General features: G+C 48.9%; 1 protein-coding gene and 1 pseudogene across 5 annotated transcripts; both read right to left on the reverse strand.

The window, feature by feature from the left end:
• Positions 1-125: 125 nt before the first annotated feature.
• On the reverse strand, positions 126-20986 carry TMPRSS12 (transmembrane serine protease 12). 4 transcript variants are annotated; one of them, XM_084751503.1, is made up of 5 exons: positions 20322-20986; positions 18656-18851; positions 14795-14972; positions 8033-8175; positions 126-2492 (listed from the first exon to the last, which is right to left on the reverse strand). In XM_084751503.1, exons 1-5 carry the CDS (start codon positions 20482-20484, stop codon positions 2123-2125), a joined length of 1050 nt encoding a protein of 349 aa, XP_084607629.1. In that variant the 5' UTR covers positions 20485-20986; the 3' UTR covers positions 126-2122. The 4 variants fall into 4 exon arrangements, with proteins under 4 accessions (XP_084607629.1, XP_084607632.1, XP_084607631.1 ...); XM_084751506.1 differs by having other exon boundaries at positions 2194-2492; positions 14688-14956; XM_084751505.1 differs by lacking the exon at positions 126-2492 and adding an exon at positions 6881-7458 and having other exon boundaries at positions 14688-14956; positions 18695-18851.
• A 489-nt stretch (positions 20987-21475) lies between these two features.
• On the reverse strand, positions 21476-21948 carry LOC311579767 (single-stranded DNA-binding protein, mitochondrial-like; annotated as a pseudogene). The gene has a single exon. The product of its transcript is annotated as a single-stranded DNA-binding protein, mitochondrial-like (transcript).
• Positions 21949-26568: the final 4620 nt, after the last annotated feature.

The raw sequence follows: 26568 nt of genomic DNA on the forward strand, positions 1-26568 counted from the left end.
CCCCCACCCCCGCCCCCACAGGCCCTCCAGCCGAAGCTGGCGCAGCTCCGGGCAGGCGCAGTGGCCCTAGACTGGACCCCGCATCTCTTCGGAAGGTTACAGCCTCGGCTCCGACTCCGGTCCTGCCTGCACTTGTTTGGGTGTGGAGGCTGCTGCTGGTCTCCGGCTGCGGATGGCTGTGTGCTGTGCGTACTTCACACCACCCGTCCAAGCCTTTTCTAGGAAGAGTCACCGCGTGGAGCGCGTCACAGTACCAGGGAAGGAGATAAAGAGGCAGCTGAGGCCCCTCCTCTTTCCTCTTCCCGCTGCACCCACCCCAAACTCAGTTTTTGTTTTGTTTTGTTTTAATAAAGGAAGTGGAAGGAAACCTACAATTGCTCAGATTCCATTCTAAACTGTGGCGGTCGGAAGTTAGTTCAGGCTCCTTGCTAAGTCACTGCTTCGAGCCACCTATCAATTTAAAGTGCAACTGTTGATCTTCGCGTTCATTATACTTGGTTATTATGTAACTCAGCTGACTCAGGGCAGTAGTGCCCAGGGAACAGTTACAGCTGGAGCCTGGTGGGTTTTATGGAAGAGTTGCCGAACCTGTCTGGTGGTTTGGGGTTTGTTTGGAGTTTTGCCAAACAAAACTTCACTTCTTTGAATCCAAGCTGGCCTTGATTCCGCTTTGATCCCTCAAGCACTAAGGTCGCAGGTCTCTGCTACAATGCCCCGCTGCATTGATTTCTCCATTATTTTTTGGGTCATAAACTCACAAGAAGATAAATTGCTTTTAAATCGTTTGCCGCCATTTTTCCTGTGTGCTCTTGTTCTTAAACAAACGAAGAGAACTGTCTAAGCAATTCTAAGTAACACTGGTATGTGAATGATAACAGGACAGACATGACCAGGAGATTTATGAAATTAATATGCCTACACGCTCCAGCAAGTCGATCAAGAAAGTGATAAAATGGCCCTGAGGCAGAGCACAGCCAGGGCATCTGATGATGCATCTGGGGCAGCCGACAGGACACTGGCATCCTAAGACATAAGAGTGGTGGGCACTGGCTGAGCAGGTGAGAGGTGGGTGGAACAGAGGACTGAGCCAGGGCCTTTCCAATGCCAGAGAACTACTCTGTCACTAATCCCTAATCCAGGTAGGGTGTGTGTGTGTGTGTGTGTGTGTGTGTGTGTGTGTGTGTGTTAAAGTCTACTCACATTTCCTATGCCCTACACTGCACATACTTTACAAATACAACAGCTGGGCCTGGTGGCACACACCTTAATCCCAGCACTGGCAAGGCAGAGGCAGACAGACCTCCATGAGTTCGGGGCCAGCCTGGTCTACAGAATTCTACAGCATGCCTCTCAGGACCATAGAATGGACAGACCGGTCACAAACAAACAAGAGTATTCTGACAATTATCCCATGTGCGCGTGCTGGAGTTTATGCATATATGTGTAGAGGCCAGGGGAGGGTGTTAACTGGTTTAATCTCTCTATCTTAATTTTTTTTTTAATAAAAAAATTGTATTCACTTAGAAGCATTCAAAATATCAACAAAAGAGTTGCAGGATTTTTTGGGTTTGTTCTGGGTTTTTGTTTCTGCAATTACAGAATGGTACACAGTTAGCAGAACAGGGTGATCTTCAGATAAACTGCATCAGACGCAACCGAAGATGAAAAAAAAATATCTCAAAAACCCACACATACACACAACCATCCCCATATATAACTAAATGTTAACGCCATGTTACAACCCCCGGACTGTACCAGGCAAGGCTAGTGGCTGTTGAAAATCCCACCAGAAGCTGCGCGGCAGCAGTGGTGGTGGTGGCAGCGACTCACGCCTTTAATCCCAGCACTCGGGAGGCAGAGGCAGGCGGATCACTGTGAGTTCGAGGCCAGCCTGGTCTACAAAGTGAGTCCAGGATAGCCAAGGCTACACAGAGAAACCCTGTCTCAAAAAAAAAAAAAAAAAGGAACACTGGATTGTTTGTATATAAGTTAAGTTAAAGTATATAAATGTAGGTAAGGGAGAAAAGATAGAAAAAAAGCAATAGCAACAAATGCCCAGATTATATGGTGAAGAGGAAGGAAAAGCTCTGCCCTGAAAGTTTAAGGTGGAGGGCAGGCTATGTCAGCCATGTCCTGCAGCAGACAGGGACCGAGGAGTGCTGGGGGAACCTGGAGCTATTTGTCCCTGGCCTGGAGCACACCTTCTCAGCCTTTTGTAAATGGATAAGGGTGAAGTAATTGTCCTAACTACTTCTTGCTGACAGAAGGGTGGTGAGAGGGGATTAAAAGGCTGAAATGTTGGCCAGGTTCCGGAAGAACAGGCTGTTTGTTTGCTGTCCAGGGTCTGAGAACATCTGCAGCTGGGAAGGGCAGTGCAGGTCCAGCTCGGAGGAGCAATGCGGACCCAGCTGGCACGATTTCTGAGGTTGGGCGGGAGCATTTGTGGGCAGCTGCTTCGATGATGTTCCAGATGTAGGCAGTCTGGCAGGATACTGGAACATACGTGGGCAGAAGACAAAGTTAGTAGGTCAGGGAGAAAATTTCCTGTAGGTATACATTTGAAACTCTTGGGAGAGCAAAGAGGAAAGGCTTGAAACAATGTTGACAATGTGTGAAAATTTTGGAAGAGCAAAGAAAAATGGGGAGCTTCCTTCCATTTTTACCCGATTGCTGGCAATAATTAAAACAGTTTAGTTTTGGATCTGTACGTGCAGAGGCATGTATCTTAGAAGCCCTTAATGTGGGTGTAGGGATTTGAAATTCTCAGAAGGCATCTTAAGGAGCCTGGACAAGTGGCGGATGAGCTGTTTTTCATGGGCAGCGGCAGTGGTGGCAGCGCTGGGCAGTGGGAGCAGCGGTTTCACCCAGTGAAAATAGTCCTAGTTGTAGGTTAGAAACAGCCAGTCATGCAGACCGGGGTTGTCAGCTGGTGTTGGGTGCAGAAAGGTGGCAATCAGGTAGTTAGGGAGAGGGGAGTCCCAAAACCAGTGAAAAGGGGGAGGAGTCCCACCCTCAGAGACAGGTGGCAGGTGATTGACAGTGCTGATCTGGATTCCATTTGCCTTGGAGATGGATTTCCTCTGCAGCACTGTTAGACATGTGCACATTGTAGGAAAAGGCAGTAGACATATAGCATGGTAGAGGCTTGGGGAAACTCTGAGGTGGGCACAGGGAAGGCAGAAGCCTTTCTGGCCTCTGGGGAACAGTAACATGGGGAGGACAGAAATCTCCTGTAGAGCAGAAGGCAAAAGCTCACTTAGCATCAGTGAACATCATGAAAGCAGGGCTTCTGCCCTCTGCTCAGAAGACTAGATAATTTAAGCACAATGAGAGACATTTTAAGAAAAAGACAAAAGGAAATTTAACACCTTGAGCTCGGAACTATGATAGGGATCATATAGTGGAATGTTTTGCCATAGTTAACTAGACTAGAGCTCAGTGTCAGCGCTCTGAACAGTTAATACAATAGCACAGCAACAGGAAGAAAGTATCCTTTTAGCTATGTTGACCTTTATAACCTGCATTTACCAACTTTTTAAAAAAATATTTTTATTATATATACAGTGCTCTGCCTACATGTGCACCTGTCTGCATGTACAGAGCGCACCAGATCTCATTATAGATGGTTGTGAGCCACCATGTGGTTGCTGGGAATTGAACTCAGGACCTTTGGAAGAGCAGCCGGTGCTCTTAACCTCTGAGCCATCTCTCCAGCCCTACTTTCTTGTATACAGACCTGACAGTTTAAAAGTTTGGTCTCCTGCATAGGAAGAGGGCTGGGAAGGTATTTGAAGCCTGTTTGTCTTTAACCTGCGGTCTGTAAGACAAACCTGTTTGTCTTTTAAATAAGAGATGTAGTATCTAGTAGTCTTAACTAGCTAATGAGTTGAACAGTGAACTAATATGGCAGATTACTTTGGGCTAAGGAGATGGTTGTCTGTTTTCTAGCTTTCAAACTAACATCAGCTTAGCCCTCAATGGGATCAGAGACCTGAGGAGGATAAATTGTAACCTGAAGGAATCTATGCATTAATAAAAATGACAGAGATGACTAGTTAAGTCATAGCTCAGTAAATAGACCATGTCCCAGTTGTCTCCTGTGGCAGCATGGCACCATGGGCAGACAGTCTGGTATCAGGCACAGAGGACGAGAGGCTGTCTCTGTGGAAGGTGAGCACGGAAGAGACTGACCTCACCTTGTGTTCAGCAATGTGAGACAATGATTCTCTGGGTGTCCAATTTGTCCAGTTAGGCTTTTTTTGTCCTTTTATATGGATGGCCCTGGCAGGGCCACGCCCCCATGGCAGGTAAGCAATGACATCACAGGTGGGCGGACTGAAGCAGAGTCCTAACAATGTCTCTTTTATAACAAGGCTGTCAACCTCTGCAGGGTGTTCAGATTTCTTCTTTTCTTCACCACCAGCCATGGTCCCCGTCCCCGTCCCCCTCCCCCCGTCCCCCCCCCCCTTCCCTGAGCTCTCCTTACAGGACGCTGAGGAGCCGAGGAGCTGGCAGAAACACGGGTGTTACCTCTTGTGCTCCTCAAGGCAGGTTTGCACAGTGATGCCTGTGAGGACATTTTGCCTCTAGGCTTCTTTGCCTGTGTTTAATTGGTTTTCCTCTTCGAGGCTCAGAGTCACCCAGCGCCTGGCCAGCTCTCACTTTCCCCAGCGCTGTCTCGATGGCGCTCAGTGGCTGTTGAGAGCTGTTATTATTTTCTATTTGGGTTTTGGTATTTTGAGACAGGCTCCCACTGCATAGCCCTGGCTGTCCTGGAACTCGCTATGGAGACCAGGCTGGTTTTGGACTCTCAGAGGTCTGCCTGCCTCTGCCTCCCCAGCACTGGGATTAGAGACGTGCGCCACCACACCTTGTCCCTAATTATTATTTTTGAGTTTATACATTTGAGCATTTTGCCTGTGTGTGTGTGCACCACGTGTGTGCCTGGTGCCTGCAGAGCCAGACAAGGGCATCAGGCCCCTAGGACTGGAGTTACAGTCAGCCGTGAGCCTTGGCAAGAGTGGCAGATGCCCTTAGCCACTCAAGGGTTTCTCCAGGCCCAACAGGCTGCACGTTCAGAAGAGATTTTTGGAAGGAGAAGTAGGCGTTTAGTTAACACTGAGGTGTGACTGCACGGAGGGGCGGCTCCATGCAGAGGTCATCCTTTCAGCTCTTCATGACCCTGCTCTCCCGAGACTTCCTCCTCCCAGAGCCACCATGGTCTGTTTCCTCTCACTTGAAACTGACTTCACCTGAGTAGGTCCTGCTGTAGGAACTACCCGATTCCGTCCCTCAGCAAGACTGCCTTGGGAAGTGCCCAGGCTGCTGCGTGTGCCAGCACATTACTACTGTTACATGTGACCCCTGACACACATGGAAGAGAGGTTTCTGTAGTATGAACACAGAAGAAAACCTAAGCAGTGGTAACATTTGTTTTAAATTGTGTGTACACAAGCCGGCCATGGTGGCGCACGCCTGTAATCCCAGCACTCGGGAGGCAGAGGCAGGCGGATCGCTATGAGTTCAAGGCCAGCCTGGTCTACAAAGGGAGTCCAGAACAGCCAAGGCTACACAGAGAAACCCTGTTTCAAAAAACCAAAAAAACAAAAAAAAAAAATTGTGTATGCACACGGTTGGGGGATGGTCTAATGTATTTTGATGCTAATTACTGCTTGCTGTCTCTGTGACCCATTTTTTTTGTGTGTGTGTGACCCACCTTTTGATGAATAAAAAACCACCCCACCTGGGCAGGACAAAAGAGATAGGTGAGCTTGGAGAGAGAGGACTCCTGGGAAGAAAAAAGATGAAAAAGAAAAAGAAAGTGGGTTGGGTGGTGGTGGTGGCGCATGCCTTTTACTCCAGCACTGGGGAGGCAGAGGCAGGTGGATCTCTGTGAGTTTGAGGCCAGCCTGGTCTAGAGGGACTTCCAGGACAGCCAAGGCTGTTCTACAGAGAAGCCCTGTCTCAAAAAAACAAAAAACAACAACCAAAAAAAGAAAGGGGGGGGGGCAGGGAAGGTCCCAAGGAGGAAGAAAGCCGCCATGGGTTAGATGGAGGAGACGCACATGGCCGGCGTGGATGGAGAATTCGGCCCAGATGAAGAACATGAGCAAGGATTTGGGATTATGGGTGGGAGGTAGCTTGATAGAAGTTACTGGAAACAGATGGCATGGGATTGAGACAGGGATCCCATGCCTGAGGCCCCACTATGGGAGGTAGTTTAGAGGATTAATGTCTGCCCTGCCCCAGGTTAACTAAGGCTATCTTTAAATATAACAAGTGTCGGTGTCCTAATTGACTGCTAGCCAGACACAGTGATAACACAAGTAATAATAAAACAACAGCACAGGAGCACACACGTCCATGCCGAGGACGAGCGCCAGCCATGGCTTCTGCCGTCCCACCTTGCGAGGGCTCTCCTGTTTCCACAGACCAGTTGGCCCAGAGGCTTCGAGGCAGTTCTGTCTTCTTCGCTTCCCATGTCCCTGAGGAGGGCTGGAATTCCGGGGACAGGACACCGTTTACCTAGGTAGCGACTGCACAGCGGGGCCGCTGCACACCGGGCCAGCCCCACGCTGACTTGGTAAGCAGGCGCAGTACTCAGGGCCATTCCTCACTTCACTGCTTGGTTATCTTAACACTTGTTGATACACGACTGCGCTATGTCCAGTTTGCAGCTATGAAAAATTCAGCTGTTCTAAGGCTGGACCTTAATCCCTGAGTGTGTTGCTTTGGTCTCTGCTCGTGGCTGTCATGAGGGGGTGCTGTTGCTCACCACCTCGCCCCGCCATCGGGTTCTGCCTTGACCCAGGCCCAGAAACAGTGGGGCCAAGTGACCTTGCACCTCTGCCACCACGTCCAAACTAATAAGGAGATGAAATGAAATCTCACTTAAAATGTGTTTTAATTAGTTTAACAAAATATTTTTTCAGTTAAATTGTAAACTATCTACTGGCATTTACACATATAAAGTACAGAGTGAACTGAATATTTTATACAAACTCTAGGAAAGTACTGCAAATGCAGGATTATGATTAAACCACAAAACAACCGGGCTCTAACAAGAAAGCTTGTTATCTGGTGCCAGAATTCACAGCTGTGTATCTGTCACAATGTTGGCGTGAGAACACTAAAGTGAGCCACGGAAAGAAAGATCTTGCGTAGGACACAGCGGGGGGATGGGGTGACCCTTCGCCTTCAGCCTCCTTATGTCACTCCTAGAAGGATGGTGCAGCCTAGGGCCAGGAGGACCTGGCTCAGCACCGTGTTCATATCAAACACACGCCTAGCGCTCCCCTGTGATAAGTGATCTGTCAGCCACTGCTGGAAGAAGGCCGGGCTGCTGTAGACGCCTGGGAAATGCCTCTGCCCGCAGCCGTGGCCGTAACTGGTGACTCCCATTGCGAAATACCGTCTGTGTTCCGGCAGGTAGCACATTAGGGGCCCACCACTGTCTCCCTGTCGGAAACCCCAACAAGGTTTGCTTACTTTGTATGTCATCAGAGCTGAGGCAACCTGGCTACACTGTAGCTGCTCTGGCAGCCGTCCTCCCCGTGCCCTCCCCAGCGGCCGAAGCAGGGAAGGCAGCGCAGGGAGCCGGGGCTTTGCTGGGGCAGCTCCAGGCCGCACACCAAGATGCCCCCTTAACGTAGTAATGTAACGCTTTGGGAAATCAGGACACTTTCAGCCTGATGTTCCAACTTATACAGGAGGTATGTCCCCTCTCTCTCTCTCTCTCTCTCTCTCTCTCTCTCTCACACACACACACACACACACACACACACACACACACACACACACACACACACACACACGATGAAGTTTGAAAGAGGAGAAGAGGAGGAACAGGAAGAGGACGGGTTTGAGATGGGTGTTGCCTGCTTTTGCCCCTGACAGGGGTAAGGACCAGGGAGTCCAATCTAAGGTTTGGGTTGTTGAAGTGAAGAGTAAGAGAAGCCGTCTGCTTGCACTGGGCCCGATCGGTCCCCAGAGCCAAGGCCTTTGCCCGGGTCCCTCCTGGCTTTGGTCTTACCCTGCACGTGTCAAAGGTGCCGTTTTCGTGTCCTGCACAGAAGGAGGTGTTAGGGACCACTCCTCCATAGCTCCTGTTGGAGTTGCAGATGTCCCGGGGGATGAAGTGCACTCTTGCTTCTTGTAGAATGCTCGTACCATTGCCTGTCAGCCGCAGAACAGACAGAGCCTTCAGCTTACCTTGTCAGAGTCGCAGGCACTTGGACAGTGATTTAAAATGTTGGCGTGCTGTCCATGTGTGGTGACTCACACACAACTCCAGCACTCTGAAAGAAAGCTGAGGCAGGAGGATTACTATTGGTTCAAGGTTAGCCTGGGCCACAGAGTGAGACTCAGACTCAAAAATAAATAAACAGCAGCCAGTGGTGTGTAGCTCACCCAGGGAGTGCTCGCCTAGCATGCGCAAAGGCCTGGGGTTGGCCCCACAGTGGCGTGAGCCCCAGCACGCAGGGGGAAGGGTGGGAGCATACATTCAAGACCGCCCTCCGCTACAAAGCAAGGTGAAGGCCAGGCTGGGCTACGTGAGACCTTCTCTTTAAAACTTAGGACATCTGAAAAAGTAAGGGTCTGAGTGTTTAACGAGAGCTAACATGTTCTTTACTAAAGAAAGGGGGCCTGGAGAGATGGCTCAGAGGTTAAGAGCACTGGCTGCTGTTCCAAAGGACCTGAGTTCAATTCCCAGCAACCACATGGTGGCTCACAACCATCTATAGTGTGAACTGGTGTCCTCGTCTGGCATGTGGGCAGAGCAACGTATACATAATACATCTTTAAAAAAAAATAAAATAAAGGGATAGGATGGTGTGCCTTTATTTCTGTATTATTGAGTCAAGGTCTGTTTTCCCGCATTGTCCCTGCCTGCTTGCTAATCACCTACTTGCTATGGTTTGCCTGAGGCCTTTCCTATATAAATGGAACTGTAGACATAATGCATTATCTGTCCAGCTTATTTCACTTAGGGTAATGTTGAGTTATGTGCCAGTAGCCTATCCTTTATATAACAGTCTACTGTGGGTTAGGAGCACTTGCTGCTCTTCCAGAGGACCTGGGTTTGAGTCTCACACTCGCAGCACGTGACTCCCAACCTCCTGTAACTCCAGCTCCAGGGGACCCAACACTCTCTTTTGGTCTTCTGGGACACTGTACACACCCACCATGGACACACGTGTATACATAATTAAGCATAATAAAAATGCTGGGTACAGTGGCACTATTTTAATCCCAGTACTTGGGAGGCAGAGGCAGGCAGGCCTCTTTAAGTTTAAAGCCAGACTATCTGCATAGGAAGTTCCAGAACAGCCAGGGCTGTGTAGAGAGACCCTGCTCAAAACCACAATAAAATAAAAATAATAAAAAGCTGGACCTGATGGTTCATACCTTTTTAAAAACAAACAAACAAGTGCTGGGTATAGTGAGTGGCGTGTACTTAAATCCTAGCACTGAGGAGCAGAGGCAGGCCGGTCTCTGAGTTCAAGTCCAGCGCACTCTGCAGAGAATTCCGAGCTATATGATCAGTGGCTACCATCTTTTTGTTGTTGTAAAATAAAAGCCGCTATGAACACTAGTGGGAGGTTCCTGCGTGGCTATGCACACCCAGCTCTTCTCTGTGCACACCTCAGAGTTGGTCACTTTTGCAGGAACTCCCGACCTGTAACTGTTCTCCAAAGCAGCCCCCCATTTCGTGCTCCCAGCAGCGAGGCAGGGGGCTCCGATATCTGCAGCTCCTCCTCATGCTTATTTCCCAAGTCTCACTATCATCAAGGCACACGCTTTTGTGTGTGTGTGTGTGTGTGTGTGTCACTGGATTATGCTTTATTTACATACTCACTTTTTGTAGTGTGAGGGAGCTGGTCCAGACCATGCTGGGTCAGGCTCTCTCACTGAGACACATCCCCGGCCCTGACTGTTAAATCACATGCGCTAATTTTTGCCAGTACATAGAAGTGAAATGAAAGATACTTGTATGTATTGGTCTTATGTCCGGCCGTTTTACTACCTCTGCTCGGTCCAGTTTTTCCACATCTTTGCCAAGTCCTGGTTCTGCCCATTTTTGGGTGGTGACCATTTTAGTAGCTCACTGTGATGTCAACATCCTCTTACCTAGGGTCGGCTGCCTATATATGCCTCCTTTGGTGAGAGGTCGTTTCACGTCAGCCCAGGCACCACTGAGCTGTGTGAGCTCTTCACAGCTCTCACAGGAAGTCTGTATCAAAGCAGCTTCTTAGTGAGCAGCCTGTCTCTCCCATTCTCTTAGCTGTGCCTTTTGAAGACCAGCATGCACATATTTCATGAGTGTGAGTGTTGTGCCTGCGTGCATGTATGTCTGTGCACCGTGTGTGCCAGAGCCTGCATGTCTGTATGTCTGTGCACCGTGTGTGCCAGAGCCTGCATGCATGTATGTCTGTGCACCATGTGTGCCAGAGCCTGCATGTCTGTATGTCTGTGCACCATGTGTGCCAGTGCCTGCATGTCTGTATGTCTGTGCACCGTGTGTGCCAGTGCCTGCATGTCTGTATGTCTGTGCACCATGTGTGCCAGAGCCTGCATGTCTGTATGTCTGTGCACCGTGTGTGCCAGTGCCTGCATGTCTGTATGTCTGTGCACCGTGTGTGCCAGAGCCTGCATGTCTGTATGTCTGTGCACCGTGTGTGCCAGAGCCTGCATGCATGTATGTCTGTGCACCATGTGTGCCACAGCCTGCATGTCTGTATGTCTGTGCACCGTGTGTGCCAGAGCCTGCATGTCTGTATGTCTGTGTACCGTTGAGTGCCTGAGCCTGCATGTCTGTATGTCTGTGTACCGTGAGTGCCTGAGCCTGCATGTCTGTATGTCTGTGCACCGTGTGTGCCAGAGCCTGCATGTCTGTATGTCTATGCACCGTGTGTGCCAGAGCCTGCATGTCTGTATGTCTGTGCTCCGTGTGTGCCAGAGCCTGCATGTCTGTATGTCTGTGCTCCGTGTGTGCCAGAGCCGGCATGTCTGTATGTCTATGCACTGTGTGTGCCAGAGCCTGCATGTCTGTATGTCTGTGCACCGTGAGTGCCAGTGCCTGCATGTCTGTATGTCTGTGCACCGTGAGTGCCAGTGCCTGCATGTCTGTATGTCTGTGCACCATGTGTGCCACAGCCTGCATGTCTGTATGTCTGTGCACCGTGTGTGCCAGAGCCTGCATGCATGTATGTCTGTGCACCGTGTGTGCCACAGCCTGTGGAGGTCAGAAGACAGCCGTGGTCTCCTAGAGCTACAGTTGCAGTCTGAGCCACCATGCAGACTCTGGGCATGGAGCCAGGTCCCCTGCAAGAACAGGTGCTCTTAACCCTGAGGCATCTAAGAGCACATGGCTACATTTTGGCAAATATATATATTATACTTATGCTCAAAACAAAACACCAGCGTACGGACGGGGCAGAGCACCACCCGTCAGCACTCAGTGGCCACAGGACACGGACGGCCTGCTCTATTGCTTTCTAGTTTAGTCCTTTGAGACTCACATAGCACCAGAGCTATAGACACCTGGGTGTGTGTGTGTGTGTGTGTGTGTGTGAGAGAGAGAGGGGGGGGGGAGGGAGGGAGGCTGAGGGGGGAGGGGCCGAGGATATCCCCTGAAGTAGAGCTCCCCTGGGCTTTGTCCTTGCTAAAAGCCATGTTAGGTTTTCCAAATGGGTGCACAGCAAGTGCTCTTACGCACTGAGCCATCTTCACAGCCCTAGGTTTATTTATTTTTTTTCTAAGTGTTCTCTTATTAATTTACATTGTACCACTTGCACCACTCCCCTGCCCTTTTCTTTTTTCTATTTTCTTTTTCCCTGGTTTTTCAGGACAGGGTTTCTCTGTGTAGTCTTGGCTGTCCTGGACTCACTTTGTAGACCAGGCTGGCCTCGAACTCACAACGATCTGCCTGCCTCTGTCTTCTGAGTGCTGGGATTACAGGCGTGCGCCACCATGCCTGGCAACTTCATCTCTTGATTGCTTTCTGTTTCCGGAAGGCAGTATCTGAACTCTTTAAGGTCTTTCTCTGCTGACTCTTGCTCATGGCACCTGGCTTCCCTGCACTTTAATAATTACAAAACAAAACAGCCTGTAGTACATTCCTTTCCATTAATCTCTATGAAGGAATGGATAAAATTGGGGTTCTTATAAATACAACTGGCACTGGGCAGTGGTGGTGCCAGCACTCAGGCAGCAGAGGCAGGGGATCTCTGAGTTCAGCCTGGTCTAGAGAGCTAGCCCAGGACAGCCAGGGCTACACAGAGAGACCCTGTCTTGCCAGGCGAGGTGGTGTACACCTTTAATCTCAGCACTCGGGAGGCAGAGGCAGGTGGGTCTCTGTGAGTTGGAGGCCAGCCTGGTCTACAAAGCGAGTCCAGGACAGCCAGGGCTACACAGAGAAACCCTGTCTGGAGGAAGCAATGAATGGATAACTGAGCGCAGTCTGCACTACAACGGGGGCCCAGACACAGCCAGCGCCTGCTGCTTAAGGTCTCAGCTGCAGTCTGCGTCTCAGCAGAGTTGGTGGGATTCGGACTGAGATCCGAGGGCCGGAGTGGTCGTCACCATTGCACATTAAAATAAAATGTCCCCTCCTCAACCGATGTGACGGGTTTTCTAACTATGTCAGGGCTTGGGATACAAAAAGATAATTCTCTGGTTACGTGTGAGTCCTTTCCAAACAATTTTGTGGCTAATTGTAGCTATAGCATGGTGCATATTATACATGAGGCAGAGATCCAGTGCATTTTTACGCCGTCTCCTGCAGTGATTACATGTATGTAACTAAAGTCAAAGTTGCCACTGTGCACCCATGCATGTGCTTACATATAAAGGTCAGAGTTGAACTTGCTGGAGTCAGTTTTCTCCTCCACCAAGTGGGTCCCTGGGGTCTAATCCAGATCAGCAGACTTGAGTCATTTTGCTGACCCCACCCCCAATAAGACTTTACTGGGCTTCTGCGGCTATTTTGTTGTAGGTATTACTCTTTCTCCATGTCTCTCGTTTTCGTTTTGTTTTAAGGCAGGCTCAGGAGGCTGGGCTAGGAGGATTGAGCACCTGTGCGGCTTGGGCTTCATAGTAAAGAAGCCACGCCCTCTGGCCCTGCATATTTCCAGTTGCTGCTTGTGGTGCACTGAGCCTTTAATGGTTACCCAGGGCTCCTCAGCATACTGGTAATTTTATCTGGCCCAGTCTACTTTATAATATTAGTGTAGCCATTCCTGCTTGCTTTTCTTTCCAGATTTATTTCATTATTATTTTACATGTATGAGTGTTTTGCCTGCATGTCTGTCTATGCACCGGATGCCTATCTTGCCCAAGGGTATCAGTTCCCTAAGAACTGGGGTTACAAGCCAGGCGTGGTGGCGCACGCCTTTAATCCCAGCACTCAAGAGGCTGAGGCAGGCGGATCGCTGTGAGTTCGAGGCTGGTCTGGTCTACAAAGTGAGTCCAGGACAGCCAGGGCTACACAGAGAAACCCTGCCTTAAAAAACAAACAAACAAACAAAAAAAAAACCAAAAACAAATGAACTGGAGTTACAGACAGTTGTGAGCTGCCATGTTGGTGGTGGGACTTGAACCAGGCTTCTCTGAAAGAGCAGCCAGGGCTCTTACGCACCAGGCCATCTCTCTAGACCCCCAGGTCTTTTTAAAGTTAGTGCTGTCCTATGTCTTCCCACAGTCTCCGGGTCCAAAAGATGAGAGTGCTTTCCATTACAGAATTCCTCTGAGGGCTAAATTCTCCCCTGCAACCTAACCAGCCCGCAGAGTGCCGTTAAAGGCCTGAGGCCTGTCATGTCTCAAGTGTGCTGTGCTGTGCTGACTCTGTGCTCAGCAGTAAGTCAGGGCTGGAGCTTTATGGGCGTCTCTTCTTGCTCAGCTCCCCAAGGTCCACAAAAGCACTCGAGTCAGTCTCCCTGTTGGGTTTGGCAAATGCTCTCAAGGTTAGCACTGCCTGTGTGCGTGGCTCTCTGCCCAGGTGACTTTCTGACACCACCCTTGATCCTTACGCAGCACTGTTACTGTGGGGTGGGGTATCTGCGTGCCACGGTGCAGGTGTGCAGGCCAGAGCAGTATGGAGCCTGCTTCCTCCTTGAGCTCATGTCATTGTCCCCATCAACTCTGAGTCGTGAGCTGCAGACTGTCACTCTCAAGTCTAATGTTAGTTTAAGCATTTTGGTGTTTATAACTAGGGATCTTCCATACCTCTGCTTATGCAAAGACATTTCTCTCTCCAATAAGGAAGAAAATACAAAGTAAAAAAATGTTTTTTTTTTAATGTTGTTTTTTTAGCAGGGCACTGTGGCACACTCCTTTAACCTCAGCACTCAGGGAGGCAGAGACAGGCTGATCTCTGTGAGTTCAAGGCCAGCCTGGTCTACAGAGAAAGTTCTAGGACAGCCAAGGTTACACAGAGAAACATTATCTTGAAAAACAAACAAAACAAAATCAATTTTTTAGCTTTTAGGTGGGTAAAGAGGTAAAAGGAAAAATAAATAAATATATAAAATGGGGAAAGAATAAAACTCAGTGTTAGATTGCTTGCCTAGCGCGGGCGGAGCACTACTCAATCAGCAGCTTGAAAGACATGCACCCAGGAGACTATGTGTGAACGCCCTCCCCTGCCGCTACAGGAAGTGCATCAGTTGGGGTCAGGCTATAGTTACCTCCTTCTCTGGTCCTTCCCCAGCCACTTATAAAACATGTTGTGTTTTGGTCCAGTTTCTGGAAAACACCAAAAGGCAGACAAATAGGCTGGACGTAGGCGTTATACCTCACGGCTTTCTTTAAACGGAACAGTGCGATGTCGTTTACGAACGTCTCCAGGACAAAGGCCGGCTGGGTGAGGATGGCTGTCACGCGGAAACTCTTGGAGCGGTGGCGGCTCTGGGAGAGGTCGCTGGTTCCAACCACAGCCCTCCACTTCAGGGGGTCTCTGAAAGACAGACAGACTGGGTCGCGTAAATACATTTCCACTAGATTTTGGGGGGTTTTTGTTTTTTGTTTTTTCGAGAAAGGGTTTCTCTGTGCGGCCCTGGCTGTCCTGGACTTACTTTGTAGACCAGGCTGGCCTCGAACTCACAGAGATCGCCTGCCTCTGTGGGATTAAAGGCGTGCGCCACCACGCCTGGCTGATTTTGTTTTGTTTTGTTTTTTACATTGAACTGACAACAAAGTGTTAAGTGTATTTCACCTGACATGAAGGTATAAAATGCAAGCCCAACTTCCTCATGCAGTGGGGGGAGAAAGAGAAGTGGGATAGGAAATTCAGCAGATTCCAGTCACCGAGAACTTCTTTACTCCCAGCACTGAGGAGGCAGAGGCAGGCGGATCTCTGTGAGTTCGAGGCCAGCCTGGTCTACAAAGCAAGTCCAGAGCAGCCAAGGCTACACAGAGAGACCCTGTCTTGAAAAACAAAAAACAAAACAAAAAAAAAAAACAAAAGAAAAGAGAATTATTTTAAGTAAAGAGACGCTGTCTTTAAGATAGTTTACGTGACACATCTGGGACTTGCTTCAAAGGAATGGAAGCGAAGGTTAGGAGCTTAGCTCTCCAGAGCGCAGGCCCAGCACGCATAAGGCGCAGGTGGAGACGACGAGGGGCACACCAGTGAATACATGATATATGTGTGTTAAGATGTCATGGCGAAGTTATGAGTAATTAAAACATGCTAATAAAAGTCATTAAAAGATGAGGTGTAAGTTTAAAACTTGAAGCTGTATGCTAAGCACATGGGAAAATATTTCCTCTACTTTTATATGTATTTCAGTTTATTTATTTTGATCTTTTGTGTTACAGGTGTTCTCTGTATGTACTGACTGCGCACCACGTGTGTGCCTAATGTTCCACAATGACAGAAGAGGGGATCGGATTCCCTGAAAACAAGGTCCCAGGCGGTTGTGAGCCGCTATGTGGACGCTGGGAGCCAAAACTAGGCCTCTGCGACAGCAGCCAGGCTTTAGCCACAGAGCCACCTCTCAAGCTCCTAGTTTTTAGAAATATACAAGAATAAAACATCTGGATCTTAGCAGTAGAATTTTAAAAAATTAAACCAAAAAGAAAACGGGTGAATATATGGTACTCACATGAGGCAGGACTGATTTGTTTCTTTGAGACGAAGTTTTACTAGTTTTGTCTCACTCTGGGGCAGACGCCACTCAAGGCAATGCAGGGAGGGTGCACGCTGTTCATGTCCTACTGTGCCCTCCATCGCGGCGGGGGGCGCATGGCGCTGGGAGCTTCCGGTGGCAGGAAGCAGGGGGCAGGAATGCCAGTGCTCAGCCTGCTCTCCTCAGTCTTGGGGGAAAGCCACCTCCCTCAGTTAGAGCAGGCCCCACCACAATTCACCTAGTCTAGACAGCCTCTCACACGCAAGCACAGAGGCAGCAAAGAAGATAAGGAAATAAGTGAGAAGTGAGAGCGAAGAGAACTAAATACCGAAGGTCACTCCTGCAGGGGCGGGAGCTGCATCACAGGTCAAGTCCTGCGGTTCTGCCCTAGGACGATGCCACTGCCATCCCCCTGCACACACTTTTCAGTGCTAGAATTCAAAGCTCAGTCCTGGGATACTCGCCTGGTGCATGTAAAGCCTTAGGTTCAGCCTCCAGCACCACAAAAACAACAACAAAATCCTCTCCCTTTGCTAGAAGTATACACTGGTGCTTAGGTGTGATACAGCTATATGCTTGACCAAGGAAGACTGATCTGTGAGTCACCTGTGTTGTCACCGAGGTACCCTTAGCCTTTCCCACAGTTCTGTGGGCCAGGCATGGATCCTCAACCAAAGGATGGCCCATTAATGAACTGGTCAGTGTTGCCTTCATCTAGAATGAAAAGTTCGGCTGGGCCAATCAGATAATCCATCACAAAAGTTGATGAGAAAGCTGGGTGAGGTGTCACATGCCTGTAATCCCAGCACTTGTGAGGTGGGGGAGAAGGGGGGGGGTCCCTGTGAGTGAGAAAGCCAATCAATAACAGGATCTGGAGTGAAAGATCAGGACACAGAATGCAGCATGGAGATGGGCCGTGGCTGAGCTGGGGTTGTGAAGTATTAATTTAGTAGAAAGAGGGAACAGGGCAGAAAAAATAAAACAGAAGCTCATGGCTGCCTGCCTATGCCCACGCTCTGCCCTCCCGCTCACCAACCTCCTAGAGACATGCTTCTGAGCTGGAGAGGTGGCTCAGCGGTTAAGAGTGTTACCGCTTGGGGCTGGAGAGATGGCTCAGTAGTTAAGAGCACTGTCTGCTCTTTCAGAGGTCCTGAGTTAAACTGCCAGCAACCACATGATGGCTCACAGCCATCTATACTAGGATCCGATGCCCTCTTCTGGTGTGCATGTATGCACACAAATAGAGTACTCATACATGAAAACAAAGCAAAACAAAACAACAACAACAAAACCAAAAACCAAAAAACCAACCAAACAAAAATACTTATGAGGCAGAGGCACGTGGATCTCTGTGAGTTTGAGGCCAGCCTGTTCTACAGAGCAAGTTCCAGGATAACCAAGACTACATACAGAAACCCTGTCTTGAAAAGCAAAACAAGGGCTGGAGAGATGGCTCAGCGGTTAAGAGCACTGTCTGTTCTTCCAGAGGTCCTGAGTTCAATTCTCAGCACCCACATGGTGGCTCACAGCCATCTATAATGTGATCTGGTGCTCTCTTCTGGCCTGCAGGTGTACATGCAGGCAGAATGCTGTATAAATAATAAATCTTTTAAAAAAAAAAAAGAAAGCAAAGCAAAACAAAACAGGGGCGGGGAGGGAGGGGGAGGGAAGCCAGGCATGGTGGCACACACCTGCAATCCCAGCACTCGGGAGGCAGAGGCAGGTGAGTCTCTGTGAGTTCGAGGCCAGCCTGGTCTACAAAGCAAGTTTAGGACAGCCAGGGCTAACACAGAGAAACCCTGTCTCAAAAACAACAACAACAACAACAAAACCAAAAGTCAAGTCTGTCAGCCAGGTGACGGTGGCACACGCCTCGGGAGGTAGAGGCAGGAGGAATCTCTCTGAGCTCAAGGCCAGCCTGGCTTATAGAGTGAGTTCTAGGACAGTCAGGGCTACACAGAGAAACCTTGTCTCAAAAAACAAAGAAAACAAAAGTCTATCCTAACTCCCCCCGCCCCCCACGGGATCACTAGGACGGAGGGTGAGGAGGACGGCACTGGTCACAGGGGGAGCTTTGGGTCACAGAGACCACATGAAGATGAGATTTTACGACCCGATGCAAATGAGGCCCAGGGGTCTCCAGAGCTCAAATAATAAAGATTAACCTTGGCCTGCCTTGCTCTTATGCGACCCGTGGGCAAAGTATGTCTTTACACAAACACGTATGTAATTATATGTATGATTTAATGGGATCACAGCAACAGCCATTTAATTGTGTGTTTCCTGCTTATATACAATTATATGACAGACTGTAAACCCTATAAAATTATAGACAAAGCTGCCCCCTATAAAACATCCACAGGAAAAGGTGCCAACCTGTGATGTAAAGAACTCACTTCAACAACTGCAGTGTAATGTGTACATAGCTACTTGTGGCCACCGTGCTTAACTAAAGTCAGCTGATGCTCTACCATTTCAAATTACTCCAAAGAGAAGAAAACAGGAGTCACCTTGTGAATACATACCCAGTCTCTTTAGTGCAGTGGGCAGCTGTGAGGACCCACCTGTCTCTCACTAGAGCTCCACCACACACATGCGCAAGAAGGTCGCCATCTTGAATCTGCAGGCTAACCTGCCACGGCCACGAGCCAACGCCAGCTTCTGTGCCTCCTATAATCCGAGAGCCTTCCATCGCACCCCTAAGTGGTGCTATTCCACAATCTAAAAACAAAACATTATTTGGAATAAACATCCACGCTGTGTGTTATTTCCTAACCTGATTAACATGATCCTTTATGGGGCTGGAGAGATGGCTCAGTGGTTAAGAGCACTGTCTGTTCTTCCACATGACCCAGGTTCGATTCCCAGCACCCACATGGCAGCTCACAACTGTCTGTAACTCCAGTTCCAGGGGATCTGACACCCTCACACCAATGTTCATGAAATAAAAAATAAATAAATAAAAACCCATAATCCTTTAAATTTCAATGTAGACACTGATGAGGCAAGCCAAATATGAAGCAAGCCAAAATTCTGAATGGCAAAGGAATTAAGAGAAACATGCTATACTTGACTACTCAGGAAGAAACAAAAATCAACATAATTTTGTTTTTTGTTTTGTTTTGTTTTGTTTGTTTTCTGAGACAGGGTTTCTCTGTGCTGTCTAGGCTGTCCTAGACTCACTCTCTCTTTAATTTATTTATTATTATGTATACAATGTTCTGTCTGCATGTGCACCTGCAGGCCAGAAGAGGGCATCAGATCTCATTATAGATGGTTATGAGCCACCGTGTGGTTGCTGGGAATTGAACTCAGGACCTCTGGAAGATCAGACAGTGCTCTTAGCCTCTGAGCCATCTCTCCAGCCCCCTAGACTCTCTTTGTAGACCAGGCTGGCCTCAAACTCACAGCAATCCACCTGCCTCTGCCTCCAGAGTGCTGGGATTAAAGGCGTGCGCCACCACCGCCTGGCGTTCAACATAATTTATTAATAACTCTATGGCTCATGAAATAAGTTTCACTGGCCAAGCAAAGTGCTTTTGTTTGTGAAATAGTGATTACGAGCCTGGGACCCGGCCAGCCTGGTAGTGCACGCTTGGGGCTTTTGTTTGCTTGGCTTGACTGTTCAGGTTTCTGAGACAGAGTTTCTCTTTGTAGACCAGGCTGACCTTGAACTCAGAGATCGCTGCCTCTCCCTACCCAGTGCTGGCATTAAAAGCGTTAAACATTTGTCACCCCAGCATTCTAGAGGACCAGACAGGAATATCAGAGTTCCAGGCCAGCCTGGCCTCTATAGTGAGACCTTGCTTCAAAAGTGTGATGTGTGATGTGTGTGTGTGTGTGTGTGTGTGTGTGTGTGTGTGTGAGAGCATGTGTGTGAGAAAGGCATAAGGCTTCACGTTGTGGGTAGCACGTATATAAATAAGCTCCTGGCACAATCACGGGCACAAAGCAAACAAAAGTTGCAATTGATAAGTCAAGAGCCACGCGCTGTACCACCCTTGCCCGTTGAGTAACTGCCCTCAGCTACACGCAGAAGGGGCACCCAGCAGCCCTCTGAGCCACGAGCACTAATAAGTCTGTTCATGAAACGCCGAACCGTCCCGAGCTGTCACTGCCGGGGGCTCCCACGGGTCTGAGCGCAGCTGAGTGCTGAGTCTCTGGGGTGAGGCTGCGCATGCCAGGTACTGCCCTTCGTGTCAGGCTGCTCCTCTTCCGGGGTCCTGACCTTCGGCCCTTGCGTGGTGGCCTGTCCCTGCGCCGGGCTGGGGCTCTCCCTGAGGGCCAGCGAATGCAGCGAGTACACGATGACGGCAACGCTCAGGCACAGCAGCGCCGAGACCCACGACCGCATGGCGCCTGCAGGCCCCAAGATGGCGGCGGCGACGAGGCCGCGCAGTGCATGCTGGTTATTAGCCCTACACCGCTTCCGCTTCCGCCTTGTCTTGCTCGGCAAGGACTTTTGGAGTGCTGCGGGCTGAGCAGGCCGTGCAGGAAGGCGTCTTGGATGTGCAGGGGTGAGCGTGGAGGCCGCAAAGCCTGGCTGGGTGCAGAGGGACTACAGCTTTGACCTCAGGACAGAAGGACAGGGGACGTGAGAAGGGAAGGGTGGCCCCGTGGTGTCTGGTGGAAGCCCTTGCCTGACAAGATATCCTGTCAGCCACGGGAGCAGGCCCACTCATGCTCACATGTGTCAGACACCCACGGATGCCCACAATAATAAATGAAGATGTAATAAGGAAAACCTGGCTTTAATCCCAGCACTCAGGAGACAGAGGCAGGCAGATCTCTGACTTTGAGGCCAGCCTGGTCTACATAGAGAAACTCTGTCTCTAAAAGCAAACAAAATAATAAATAGAAAGATAGATGGGTAGATAGATAGATCAATTTTTTTTTTAAATTTTGATGTGCAGGTTGCCTACATATAAATAATATTCCTAGCCGGGCGTGGTGGCGCACGCCTTTAATCCTAGCACTCGGGAGGCAGAGGCAGGCGGATCGCTGTGAGTTCGAGGCCAGCCTGGACTACAAAGTGAGTACAGGACAGCCAAGGCTACACAGAGAAAGCCTGTCTCAAAAAACCCGAAATAAATAAATAAGTAAGTAAATAAATTTTATATATATATATATATATATATATATATATATATATACATATATATACACACACACACACACACACACACACACACACACACACGCCCACACAAAAGAAGAAGATATGTCAGTCAGGGAAAATGTTAGCACTCATCTTAGAGAAAAATTTTAATCTTCATCTTTAAAATATAGACTATACATGATTGGAAAGGAGACTATTCCAAGCAATGATCAAAGAATCATTCATTCTATGCCTTTTCTTTTGTCTTGTCACTCAGAAATATGTTATCAGCTATGATTGTTGCTGCTTGCTGCCTCACATTATTTTTATCCATATATTCACCGTAGTCCACTTTCCCTTCCACAAATATACGAGCCCCCCTTTTCACGTACTGATACGCTACATCTCTGAGGCCTGGTCGAAACACTGATCTTCTGTGCCATGTTGTCTTTTGACTGCTGTCACCCATTTGGTATACTTCACTGTCCCCCGATCACCACATCTCATTTGTTGCTAGAGAAAATATGGTGGCTGGGTTTCTTCCTTCCACCGATCTCATGACGGGTCCTGACCTACTCGCCCAAGTAACCGAACATGATTCATAGATCTTTCTAGAACCAAGCTGCTGGCTGCTTCAGACTCATGCCTTACAAACTGATGAAGTACCTGTAAAACACAGGCCTTCAAAACATGGCTTTGCTTATTTTTACAATCTAGCATAACACGCAGCACCTGACTTGCCCTGTGCTTATCTTAAACAACATTTTACTGTGCATGTGTGCATGTATGAACACATGCATGCCACTGTGCATGAGTGGAGGCCCGAGGATAACTCTCTGTCCACCATGTGGGCCCTGGGGCTCCAACTCAGTTAAGCTTGGTGACGAGCATCATCTCCCATGGGACCATGCTGGGGACCCAGCCAGAGTTTTTGTTTTTTTGTTTTAAAGCTTTATTTATTTACTTTATGTACACCTGCACACCAGAAGAAGGCATCAGATCAATTCAGATGGTTGTGCGCCACCATGTGGTTGCTGGGAACTGAACTCAGGACCTCTGGAAGAGCAGACAGTGCTCTTACCTACTGAGCTATCTCTCCAGGCCCCATAGTTTTTTTGTTTTGGGTTTTTTTTTTTTTTTGAGACAGGGTTTCTCTGTGTAGCCCTGGCTGTCCTGGATTCACTTTGTAGACCAGGCTGGCCTCGAACTCACAGCGATCCGCCTGCCTCTGCCTCCTGAGTGCTGGGATTAAAGGTGTGCGCCACCATGCCCGGCCATAGTTTTGTTTTTATCAGATTAAAATCCTAACCAGTGTACCTTTGAAGCCACCCTATAGAAGGAACAATTTCTCAGGAACCCTTTGAGCTACAGCGTGAGAGCCTCCAAAACTGTTCATATGATGAGCCACTGCTGAGACACCTGCACACGACTCTCCTTTGAGCAGCCCCACCCACTCTCTCCTGTATTTCACTCTTCCCCTGTTGCCTCTCTTCCTACCAAATCCTGTGCTTAAAGCTTTTTAAATTTGTATTTATTTATTTTTGGTTTTCAAGACAGGGTTTCTATGTGTAGCCTTGGCTGTCATGGACTCACTTTATAGACCAGGCTGGCCTCGAACTCACAGCGATCCGCCTGCCTCTGCCTCCCGAGTGCTGGGATTAAAGGCGTGCGCCACCACCGCCCGGCTCTAAATTTGTATTTTTATGGGTTGTGTGTGGTGTGCCCTCTTGTCTGTATTGCACCAGGGAGTCTGGCACCCTCTTGTGGCTGCTATGGGCACTGCATGGTGGTTGGTCTTTTGGTGGAGAGCTGTGGTAGGGGCTATGAAGGACAGCTGCATTGCGCATTTGTGTCTCCAGGCAGAGATGTGTGGCAGCGTTGGATAAAGGGAGCCTACTCCTTCCTTGGGTCTGGGTGCTGAGTGTGAATCAGTGAGCGAAAAGTAGACGCAATTCCAAGTGGTTCCTAGCTGTTGACAGGCTGACAAGAAGTGGCGCCCCTTGAGCTCAGTATCTCAGCAGAAGGTCTGAGGAGAAAACAGCTTAGTTACGAGTGTTGCTGTGGAGGGGTGTGTGCAGCTGGATTGGATATGGTTTTAGAATCGGGGCTAAAGAATGCATCTCTCTATGACAGAGAATGGGGGTCCAACAAGAGGGGTGCACACAGCCAAGCTGTGGAACGGCACGAGAGGGGACTGGCGAGCGCCTGGCTCCCCTCCGCCCTTCCTCCCTGCACCACACTTCCCTGCGGGTCGCTGTCTTCTGCCCACAGATACACGCTGGTGTTATGGGCCACACCCTCCCGCAGAAGAACCTCCCCCGAGGTTACAGTGGCTTGAATGTGTCTTCCAAAGGTCCACGGCTAGAAGCCTGGTCTCTAGTGGGGTGATACTGAAGTGTTTGGGCATTAAAGAAGCAGGAGGACCTAAGCTGGGGCTGGGGGCCTGAGTCTGCAGCCTTAGCACTTAGTAAGGTGAGGCGGGGTGAGCCGGGGTGAGCCAGGGTACAAGAGGGAGTATATTCTGGAAGGCCACAGGAATTGAAGGTAGCCTCTAGGGCTGAGTCTGTTTCCATGACAGTGTGTTGTTATAAAACATGCTTACCTCAGCTGAGCATGGTGGCTCATGCCTTTAATCTCAGCGTTCAGGAAACAGAGGCAGGCAGGTCTCTTTGAGTTTGAGGCCAGCCTGGCCTACAGAGCGAGTGGGTTCCAGGACAGCCAGGACTGCACAGAGAAACCTTACCTCGTCTTAGAAAACTAAAAAAGAACAAAATATGTCCTCATATGCTTGACCCATTTTCTTCTTTTGGTTTTGTTTGTTTTCAAGATAGGGTTTCTCTCTGTAGCCCTATCTATCCTGGAACGTGTTCTATAGACCAGGCTGGCCTCAAACTCACGGAGATCCTCCTGCCTCTGCCTCTCAAGTGCTGGCATTAAAGGCGTGAGCCACCACTGCCCAACTGTGTTTGGCTCTTCTTGCTCTTAACCATTTCTGTTTCTTTACTTACTACTTTGCAGATAGGTCGACCCTTAATAGAGGGTCTCACAGATAGGGACATCAGATCCTGGACTTTAAGACTCCAGAGTTTGGTTTTAATTCATTTTGTTATCTAGAGGCAAGCTCTCAGGTTGCGCAGGCTGAGCTGGAATTCCTGGTGTCGCCAAGGGCGGGTGCGTGCCACCCACGTTGGAGCTTCTCAATAAACCCTTTCTTTACAGAGTGCCTGCTATCTGGTGTTCTGTTGTAGCCACACAGAAGTGGTTTCCTGCGGTTAGGCCAGTACCGTCAAGATTAGCATTGTAAAAGATTGTGACTTCTGTCTTGGGCATTCTCCAGGGCTGTTGCTGGCACGTAAGCTGGCTTCTATGATGTGAGCTGTCCAGTGGCCTTTGGCGAAGCCTCTAAAGCATCAGGGGACACAGGGTGAGCAGCGTTAGAAGCAGCGTGACTGACACCTGGGGGCCAGACGGCTCTGGACCATGAGCTGCCCTTTCTGGCTGCTTCTTATGTTCAGATCTGGTTGTTTTGTTTTTTGAGGTTGTTTTGTTTTGTTTATGTTATATTTATTTTTAGGAACCAGAGCAGGACTTGGTTCCTCTCCTTGTTTGTCCAGAGTTAACCTATAGTAACTTGTGGTCTGTTGGGTGTTTCTGGATTCAAATAATTGAAAATTTAGCTCATAGAGATTTGCAAGATAGTTTTGTTCAATTGTAGTGGTAGTGCAGGTTAGAGAGGCACCACCATCCAGACTGACAGAGCGTCACATGAGCAGGGGCACTTGTTATCAGGGCGTCTTTTTCTGGGGTTAGAGAGAAAGAGGAGGGACTGGCCACTATCTGATGCCATATTAGACCACACATTCAGTTCTCCCACTGTTCATGCCCCTTCCTGTAACATCTGATCTTAATCATACGCGTGTCGGATTTTACACAGGCACAAGGTGGTGTTGATGGTTGTTTTTAAACTGTACTTTATATGGGGTATTGAAGCCTCTGCCTCCCTTCCACCAACCCCTTAGCCCCGGGTGGGAGAGAAGGAAGGCCAGTGGAGCGAGGGGCGCAGATCCTGTTACTTCTCCCGGATGTTTAGGGTCAACTGGATTATTTTGAGGAAATACCAATCTTTGTCAACAGCAAACGCAGCAAGCAGTCTCCTCTCAGCAGCCACGTGAAACATTTCTCTCCATCCGTCACACCATCCATCTCTAGTCTCTCCACCTTTTCTCTCCGGGCTCTCCTATTTATCTTCCTCAGAGTCCTGACCACGCCCCTCTCCATGCCACACGAGGCAGGCTATTACCAGCCAGTAAAGACTATGCCTGCACGAGACAATTATCAGCTATGGACAAACTAAAGCCCAAACTAATATTCCCAAACTTGGGATTAAAACAAAAACATATTGGGCTGGAGAGATGGCTCAGAGATTAAGGGCACTGCCTGCCACTCTAGAGGTCCTGAGTTCGGTTCCCAGCAACCACCTGGTGGCTCACAACCATCTATGATGTGATCTGATGCCCTCTTCTGGCCTGCAAGTGTACGTGCAGCCAGAGCACTGTATACATAATAATAAATAAACAAATCTTTTAAAAAAACATATTTAGGGAGGGAGGGAGAACGGGAAGATACAAGTGAGGAGGTAACAATTGAGATGCAACCTGAACAAATTACTTAAGTAAAACTTTTTCAAATATTCAAAAAATAAACCATATTTACATAACATAACTGAGTTTACAAAGAAACCAAAACTTCCATTACGAGATGGTCCCTAAAAGGTGACCAGAGGGCACAGTGTTGTCTTACTGCACCTGTGCCCAGAACAACTTCATACAGGCTTGGCCCTTGTCTTCATGGCTCCATACATGGTGTACGCCTGAGTAGAAATTATCTTTTACGTTTGATTGTTACACCATGAGTAGGGAAAAGGGAAAGGTGAAGGGGCTAGATGCTTTATTTGAGAGAGTCTGTGTGAATACTACACACAGCTGAAGGAGTCAGCTGCCGAGCGCATTACTATGAGGGAGGGTGGTGCCCGGGGAAAACTAAGTGGAGTCTCAGATTAAGCTGTCTCGTACGCTCGCCTGTCTGTTAACATTTCCCATCAAAGTTAGGTGCGCGTGCTGACAAGCCTTCCTCTCCCGTCCCTCCTGAGTGAAGGAGCCACGTGAACAGGGAAGCATCATGGTCAGCCTGGACCCCCGGAGTCAGCTGGGAACACAGAGGGTCAAGATGGCCAAGTCTGCTCCAGGACAAGGGTCTCTCTTCCTCACTGTCTCCCGCTTCACTTGGGGACTGCGTCAGTTAGTGCTGGGATTGTGCATCTATGACGTGAAATGGCAGTGA

This window comes from Acomys minous, assembly GCF_964271855.1.
Source record: "Acomys minous genome assembly, chromosome: 12".
Taxonomy (NCBI): Eukaryota; Metazoa; Chordata; class Mammalia; order Rodentia; family Muridae; genus Acomys; species Acomys minous.